General features: G+C 50.7%; 1 protein-coding gene across 1 annotated transcript; it reads left to right on the top strand.

Annotated features, from left to right (window-relative positions):
• Positions 1 to 1041: 1041 nt before the first annotated feature.
• On the top strand, positions 1042 to 7337 carry LOC141477865 (TOX high mobility group box family member 4-A-like; the record flags this gene model as incomplete). The annotated part of the gene is given in 9 exon segments (XM_074167039.1): positions 1042 to 1242; positions 3884 to 3955; positions 4064 to 4325; positions 4356 to 4573; positions 4576 to 4848; positions 7000 to 7050; positions 7052 to 7106; positions 7109 to 7166; positions 7274 to 7337. Coding segments are annotated over 9 exon segments (1254 nt in total), but the record flags the coding sequence as incomplete, so codon positions are not given.
• Positions 7338 to 8793: the final 1456 nt, after the last annotated feature.

Here is an 8793-nt window from a genome sequence, read left to right as displayed (position 1 = left end):
ATTAAAAATAAATATTTTAAATTTATTGAAAATAAATTTAAATTAAATATAAACCTATTTTAAGTTTATTCTAAATAAAAATAAATTAAAAATAAATCTATTTAAAATAAGTTTAAATTAAAAAAATTTTTAAATCTATTTAAAATAAATTTAAATTAAAAATAAACTTATAAATTTATTTAAAATTTAAATTAAAAATAAACATTTTAAATTTATTGAAAATAAATTTAAATTAAATATAAACTTATTTTAAATTTATTCTAAATAAAAATAAGTTAAAAATAAATCTATTTAAAATAAGTTTAAATTAAAAAAATTTTTAAATCTATTTAAAATAAATTTAAATTAAAAATAAACATAAATTTATTTAAAATTTAAATTAAAAATAAACATTTAAAATTTATTGAAAATAAATTTAAAAATAAACTTATTTTAAATTTAGAATAAATGTAAATTTAAAATTTTAAATTAAAATAAATTTGAATTTTTATTTCAAATTTATTTAAAATAAATTTGAACTTAAACTTATTTCGAATTTATTTAAAATAAATCTAAATTAAAAATATTTCAAATTTATTTAAATTAAATTTAAATTAAAAATAAGCTTATTTTAACTTAGAATAAATTTAAATTAAAAATAAACTTACTTTAAATTTATTTAAAATAAATTTAAAATTAAAATTAAAATAAATTTAAATTAAAAATTTAATTTTATCCACCTTAAACCTGATTTCAATTTTCAACATTTCCATTTTAATTCTGAATTTTCATTTTGTTCTTAATTTCTTTATATTTTAAGAGACGTTTCTCCATTTTCATTCTCAAGTTGAACGGAATTTTTTCATTTTCTCCCTTAAATTTCAAAAATTCTCCATTTTACTCCCAAATTCTGATGAAATTTGTTTTAATTCCTTTTTCGCCTCCGAATTTTCCAGTTTCAAATTTCTCTTTTCTCTTTTTTCCTCCCCCAAAAAAAAGGCCGCCCCCCCCAAACCCTCCCCCCCCTCCCTCCCCGCCCCCCCCGCCCCGCCCTCGGGGGAGGGTCCCCGTCGGGTGAAGCCCCCCAAGAAGCCCAAGAAGAAGAAGGACCCCAACGAGCCCCAGAAGCCCGTCTCCGCCTACGCCCTCTTCTTCCGCGACACCCAGGCGGCCATCAAGGGCCAGAACCCCAACGCCACCTTCGGGGAGGTCTCCAAGATCGTGGCCTCCATGTGGGACAGTTTGGGGGAGGAGCAGAAGCAGGTGAGATGGGGTGAGGGGTGGGGGGAGACCCCATAACTGGTGGGGGGACCCCAAAATAGGGGGTGGGTCTAGAGGTAGAGGAGAAAGAACATCGTTGTGGTTGAAGGACCACGTTGAGAAGATCGTGGAGAGGACAATATGGAGGACGGGGGATGAGGACGTGACCAAATATGGAAATAGAGAGCGGGGAGACCCCATAACTGGTGGGGGGACCCCAAAATAGGGGGCGGGTTCAGAGATAGAGGAGAAGGAACGTCGTTGTGGTTGAAGGACCACGTTGAGAAGATCGTGGAGAGGACAATATGGAGGACGGGGGATGAGGACGTGACCAAATATGGAAATAGAGAGCGGGGAGACCCCATAACTGGTGGGGGGATCCCAAAATAGGGGGCGGGTTCAGAGATAGAGGAGAAGGAACATCGTTGTGGTTGAAGGACCACGTTGAGAAGATCGTGGAGAGGACAATATGGAGGACGGGGGATAAGGACATGACCAAATATGGAAATAGAGAGCGGGGAGACCCCATAACTGGTGGGGGGACCCCAAAATAGGGGGCGGGTTCAGAGATAGAGGAGAAGGAACGTCGTTGTGGTTGAAGGACCACGTTGAGAAGATCGTGGAGAGGACAATATGGAGGACGGGGGATGAGGACGTGACCAAATATGGAAATAGAGAGCGGGGAGACCCCGTAACTGGTGGGGGGACCCCAAAATAGGAGGCGGGTTCAGAGAGAGAGGAGAAGGAACGTCGTTGTGGTTGAAGGACCACGTTGAGAAGATCGTGGAGAGGACAATATGGAGGACGGGGGATGAGGACGTGACCAAATATGGAAATAGAGAGCGGGGAGACCCCGTAACTGGTGGGGGGACCCCAAAATAGGGGGCGGGTTCAGAGATAGAGGAGAAGGAACGTCGCTGTGGTTGAAGGACCACGTTGAGAAGATCGTGGAGAGGAGAATGTGGAGGACGGGGGATGAGGACGTGACCAAATATGGAAATAGAGAGCGGGGAGACCCCGTAACTGGTGGGGGGACCCCAAAATAGGAGGCGGGTTCAGAGATAGAGGAGAAGGAACGTCGTTGTGGTTGAAGGACCACATTGAGAAGATCGTGGAGAGGACAATATGGAGGACGGGAGATGAGGACGTGACCAAATATGGAAATAGAGAGCGGGGAGACCCCGTAACTGGTGGGGGGACCCCAAAATAGGAGGCGGGTTCAGAGATAGAGGAGAAGGAACGTCGTTGTGGTTGAAGGACCATGTTGAGAAGATCGTGGAGAGGACAATATGGAGGACGGGGGATGAGGACGTGACCAAATATGGAAATAGAGAGCGGGGAGACCCCGTAACTGGTGGGGGGACCCCAAAATAGGGGGCAGGTTCAGAGATAGAGGAGAAGGAACGTCGCTGTGGTTGAAGGACCACGTTGAGAAGATCGTGGAGAGGACAATATGGAGGACGGGAGATGAGGACGTGACCAAATATGGAAATAGAGAGCGGAGAGACCCCGTAACTGGTGGGAGGACCCCAAAATAGGGGGGCGGGTTCAGAGATAGAGGAGAAGGAACGTCGTTGTGGTTGAAGGACCACGTTGAGAAGATCGTGGAGAGGACAATATGGAGGACGGGAGATGAGGACATGACCAAATATGGAAATAGAGAGCGGAGAGACCCCATAACTGGTGGGGGGACCCCAAAATAGGGGGCGGGTTCAGAGATAGAGGAGAAGGAACGTCGTTGTGGTTGAAGGACCACGTTGAGAAGATCGTGGAGAGGACAATATGGAGGACGGGGGATGAGGACGTGACCAAATATGGAAATAGAGAGCGGGGAGACCCCATAACTGGTGGGGGGACCCCAAAATAGGGGGCGGGTTCAGAGACAGAGCAGGAGGAACGTGACCATGGTTGAAGAACTAAGTTGAGAAGATCGTGGAGAGGACAATATGGAGGACGGGGGATGAGGACATGACCAAATATGGAAATAGAGAGCGGGGAGACCCCGTAACTGGTGGGGGGACCCCAAAATAGGGGGCGGGTTCAGAGATAGAGGAGAAGGAACATCGTTGTGGTTGAAGGACCACGTTGAGAAGATCGTGGAGAGGACAATATGGAGGACGGGAGATGAGGACATGACCAAATATGGAAATAGAGAGCGGGGAGACCCCATAACTGGTGGGGGGACCCCAAAATAGGGGGTGGGTCTAGAGACAGAGGAGAAGGAACATCCTGGTTAAAGGTCCAAATCCAGCGGAGAAGACCACGGAGACTGAAGCTTGGGGAGGAGAAGAGCAGAAGCCACCAGACCTGGGAGATATGGAGGAGAAGGACCTTCACTGGGGGGGGGGGGGGGGGGGGGGGGGGGGAACCCCCAAAATTGGTTGGGATGAACCCCAAAACGGCTGGTGGGCCCCCAAATTTCGATGCTCTTCACGGAGGAGGAACCTCAAGGTTGAAGGTTCAAGTCCAGAAGACCCCAGAGCCCCCCTTTCTCTGGGGAGAAGAAGACCTTGCCCCCTCCCCTCCCCACCCCCCCAAGGTTGAAGTTACGGAGTCGGGGTGGGGGGGGGGGGTGTCCCCCTAAAAAGTGGGTGCCCCCCCCATTTTTGACACCCACCCCCCCCCACCTTGGTGTCATCTCCAGGTCTACAAGAGGAAGACGGAGGCGGCCAAGAAGGAATATCTCAAGGCTTTGGCCGCTTATAGGGCCATCAAGGTAGTCCCTTCCCCCCCCCACTTATGGGTGGGGTCAGGGTGGGGGTCCCCAAAAAACTGGGGGAGACACCCCACCCCCACCCTCTTTCCCCCCCCCCTCCCACCTTAGACCTCCACGGAACCACCGGAAGCGGAAACCAGCCCCCCGGAATCATCTCCGGCCCCTCCCCCGCCTTCATCGTCTTCTTCTTCATCGTCGCCCGACCCTCCCCCACCCCAACCCCCTCCCGCCGCCCCTCCCCCACCCCCCCCCATCACCAAAATCATCATCCCCAAACAGATGCTCCCCCCCTCCTTGGCCGTCTCTTCCCAAGGGGGGGTGGTCACCGTCATCCCCGCCACCGTGGTGGCATCTCGGGGGGGTTCCGGAGGTGGTGGTGGCGGTGGTGGTGGTGGGGGAGGGGTGGGGACAACCACCTCCCTCCACCTCCCCCCCCCCCCGGGGACCCCCACCCAAATCGTCACCCGTTCCGTTCTCCAAGCGGCGGCCGCCCAGCTCCCCCGCCTCCAGCCCCCCCCGCAGATGCCCCCACCCCAACCCCCACCCCAACAGGTGACCGTCCTCCAGGCCCCTCCCCCGCTCCAGGCCATGCAACAACCTCCCCCTCCCCCCCGCCCCACCCCCCTAAAATCCGCCTCAACCTGCCCCCCCAACCCCCACCCCCCCTCCAAATCAAGATCCTGCCCCCCTCCCCCCACCCTCCAAATCCAAGCTCTTCACCTTCCCCCCGAAGAACTCGGCGGGGGGCGGGGGGCGGGTGGCGGCGGGCGGGGGGGTCACCGCCGGCGGCCACCATCACCCCTGGGGGGGTCCCGACGGCCACCGGGGCGTCGCCGGGGGGGACAGCGTCGCCCGAGGCGGTGGAGATGATCGCGGGGGACGTGGTACCCGAGGTGAGATTTCTTTGGAAGGTTTGGAAGGATAAGGAAGAAGGTTGGGTTGAAGGACCCATCTTGAGAAGGGCGGGGGGGGGACACAATATGGATAACGGGGGACAAGGACGTGACCAAATATGGAAGTCTGGGGTGGGGAGACCCCATAACTGGTGGAAGGACCCCAAAATATGGAACGGTTTCAGAGATAGAGCAGGAGGAACGTTGGGGTTGAAGGACCCATCTTGAGAAGGGCGGGGAGGGGGACAAGGACGTGACCAAATATGGAAGTCTGGGGTGGGGAGACCCCATAACTGGTGGAAGGACCCCAAAATATGGAAGGGTTTCAGAGAGAGAGCAGGAGGAACCTTGAGGTTGAAGGACCCATCTTGAGAAGGGCGGGGAGGGGGACAATATGGATAACGGGGGACAAGGACGTGACCAAATATGGAAGTCTGGGGTGGGGAGACCCCATAACTGGTGGAAGGACCCCAAAATATGGAAGGGGTTTCAGAGAGAGAGCAGGAGGAACCTTGAGGTTGAAGGACCCATCTTGAGAAGGGCGGGGAGGGGGACAATATGGATAACGGGGGACAAGGACGTGACCAAATATGGAAGTCTGGGGTGGGGAGACCCCATAACTGGTGGAAGGACCCCAAAATATGGAAGGGTTTCAGAGAGAGAGCAGGAGGAACGTTGGGGTTGAAGGACCCATCTTGAGAAGGGCGGGGAGGGGGACAATATGGATAACGGGGGACAAGGACGTGACCAAATATGGAAGTCTGGGGTGGGGAGACCCCATAACTGGTGGAAGGACCCCAAAATATGGAAGGGTTTCAGAGATAGAGCAGGAGGAACGTTGGGGTTGAAGGAATCCATCTTGAGAAGGGCGGGAGGGGGGACAATATGGATAACGGGGGACAAGGACGTGACCAAATATGGAAGTCTGGGGTGGGGAGACCCCATAACTGGTGGAAGGACCCCAAAATATGGAAGGGTTTCAGAGAGAGAGCAGGAGGAACCTTGAGGTTGAAGGACCCATCTTGAGAAGGGTAGAGAGGGGACACAATATGGATAACAGGAGACAAGGACGTGACCAAATATGGAAGTCTGGGGTGGGGAGACCCATAACTGGTGGAAAGGACCCCAAAATATGGAAGGGTTTCAGAGATAGAGCAGGAGGAACGTTGGGGTTGAAGGAACCATCTTGAGAAGGGCGGGAGGGGGACAATATGGATAACGGGGACAAGGACGTGACCAAATATGGAAGTCTGGGGTGGGGAGACCCCATAACTGGTGGAAGGACCCCAAAATATGGAAGGGTTTCAGAGATAGAGGATAAAGAACATCATCAGGTTGAAGAACCATGTTGAGAAGGTCACAAAGGAGACAATATGAAGGATGTAGGACACGGACCGTGACCAAATATGGAAATATAGAGGACAGAGACCCCATAATTGGTGGGAGAACCCCAAAATACGGAAACGTTTCAGAGATAGAGAAAGAGGAACATCTTTACGGTTGAAAGACCAAGTTGAGAAGGCTGTGGGGAGGACAAGATGGAGGATGACGGACAAGGCTGTGACCAAATATGGAAATAGGGAGTAGGGAGACCCCGTAATTGGTTGGGGGACCCCAAAATACGGGTGGGATTTGGAGAAAGAAGAGGAGGAACATCAGGGGGGTTGAAAGACCACGTTGAGAAGATCATGGAGAAACCAATATGGAGGACGGGGTACAAGAACATGACCAAATATGGAAATATAGAGGACAGAGACCCCATAACTGGTAGGAGAACCCCAAAACATGGAAGGGTTTTGGAGAGAGAAAAGAAAGAACATCCTCATGGTTGAAGGACAAGGTGAGGAGGTTGTAGGGAGGACAAGATGGAGGATGACGGACAAGGCTGTGACCAAATATGGAAATAGGGAGTAGGGAAACCCCATAATTGGTTGGGGGACCCCAAAATATGGGGGGGGGGGGCGAGGTAAGAGGATGAGGAACGTCACGCTCGAAGACCCAACTCAAGCCAAGAAGAACCAGGAGACCACGATAGGGACAGGAGAAGCTCAGAAGCTCCCGGGGGGGGGGGGGGTGGGATGGGGGGGAGAGGGTGGGGCAAAATGGGGGTGCCCCACCCTGACACACCCCCCCCCCCACTCCCCCCCGAAGGTGGAGTCCCCCACCCAGATGGCGGTGGAATTGGTGGCCGAGTCCCCCGGTGGCCGAGGAGTCCCCCCGTCCCCGTTGCGTCCGGGCGGGATGTGACAACCCCCCGTTGCCAGCGGCGATTGGGACGAAGAATATTGTAGCAGCGAATGCGTCGTCAAACACTGCCGGTGGGTGTGCCAGTTTTGGGGTAAAAAAAGCCCATTTGGGATTTGACCAAAAAAAACCCAAAACAAAAAAAAACCCCCAATTTCTTCTCTTTTTACCCCGTTTTTAGGGACGTTTTCCTGGCCTGGCTCGCGGCCCGAAACGCCGGCAACAGCGTGGTCTTCGTCAAATAACACCCACCCCCCCCCCAAAATATTTTGGGGTCCCCCCCTCCCTTTTGGTTATTTTTAGGGTCTTCGAAACCCCCCCCCACCCCAAAAAAACGGTGTTTTCAACCCAAAACCGGAATTTTTTCACCCTTAAAATAAAGCTTTTCCGCCCCAATTTGGGGCTCACGGAAGAGTGAAGTGGCCTCGTTCTGCCCCCCCCCCCCAAATATTTTGGGGTCCCCCCCCAAAACCATGGTCCAACCCCCCCCGAATTTATATTTACGGTCTCAAAACCCCCAAAAACGGCTCTTTTCACCCCAAAAATGGCTCTTTTCACCCCCAAAACGGCTCTTTTCCCAAAAAAGTGAATTTTCACCTCAAAATTAAAGCTTTTCCGCCCAATTTGGGGCTCACGGAGGTGACCTCATCCCGCCCCCCCAAATATTTTGGGGTCCCCCCCTTTATATTTACAGTCTCAAAACCCCAAAAATGGCTCTTTTCACCCCAAAAACTGCTCTTTTCCCAAAAAAGTGAATTTTCACCTCAAAATTTAAGCTTTTCTGCCCCAATTTGGGGCTCACGGAGGTGACCTCATCCCGCCCCCCCAAATATTTTGGGGTCCCCCCCCTCCCAAAACAGCGTCCAACCCCCCCCCCCAATTTATATTTACGGTCTCAAAACCCCCAAAAATGGCTCTTTTCCCCCCAAAAATGGCTCTTTTCCCCAAAAAAGTGAATTTTCACCTCAAAATTTAAGCTTTTCCGCCCCAATTTGGGCTCACGGAGGAGTGAGGTGACCTCATCGCGCCCCCCCCCCCAAATATTTTGGGGTCCCCCCCTTTATATTTACGGTCTCAAAACCCCAAAAATGGCTCTTTCCCAAAAAAGTGAATTTTCACCTCAAAATTTAAGCTTTTCTGCCCCAATTTGGGGCTCACGGAGGTGACCTCATCCCGCCCCCCCCAAATGTTTTGGGGTCCCCCCCTTTATATTTACGGTCTCAAAACCCCCAAAAATGGCTCTTTTCACCCCAAAACCGGCTCTTTTCCCAAAAAGTGAATTTTCACCTCAAAATTTAAGCTTTTCCACCCCAATTCGGGGCTCAAGGAGGTGACCTCATCCCCCCCCCCCAAATATTTTGCCCCCCCCCCCCAAAACAGGGTCCACCCTACCCCCCAAATTATATTTACGGTCTCAAAACCCCAAAAACGGCTCTTTTCCCCAAAAAAGTGAATTTTCACCTCAAAATTTAAGCTTTTCCCCGCCCCAATTTGGGGCTCACATAGGAGTGAGGTGACCTCATCCCACCCCCCCCAAATATTTTGGGGGTCCCCCCCTTTATATTTACAGTCTCAAAACCCCAAAAATGGCTCTTTTCACCCCAAAAACTGCTCTTTTCCCAAAAAAGTGAATTTTCACCTCAAAATTTAAGCTTTTCCACCCCAATTTGGGGCTCACGGACGTGACCTCATCCCGCCCCC

This window comes from Numenius arquata, unplaced genomic scaffold (genome assembly GCF_964106895.1).
Source record: "Numenius arquata unplaced genomic scaffold, bNumArq3.hap1.1 HAP1_SCAFFOLD_1751, whole genome shotgun sequence".
Taxonomy (NCBI): Eukaryota; Metazoa; Chordata; class Aves; order Charadriiformes; family Scolopacidae; genus Numenius; species Numenius arquata.
The sequence above is the reverse complement of the archived record's forward strand: the minus strand, read 5'-3'. Positions and strand labels throughout refer to the sequence as shown.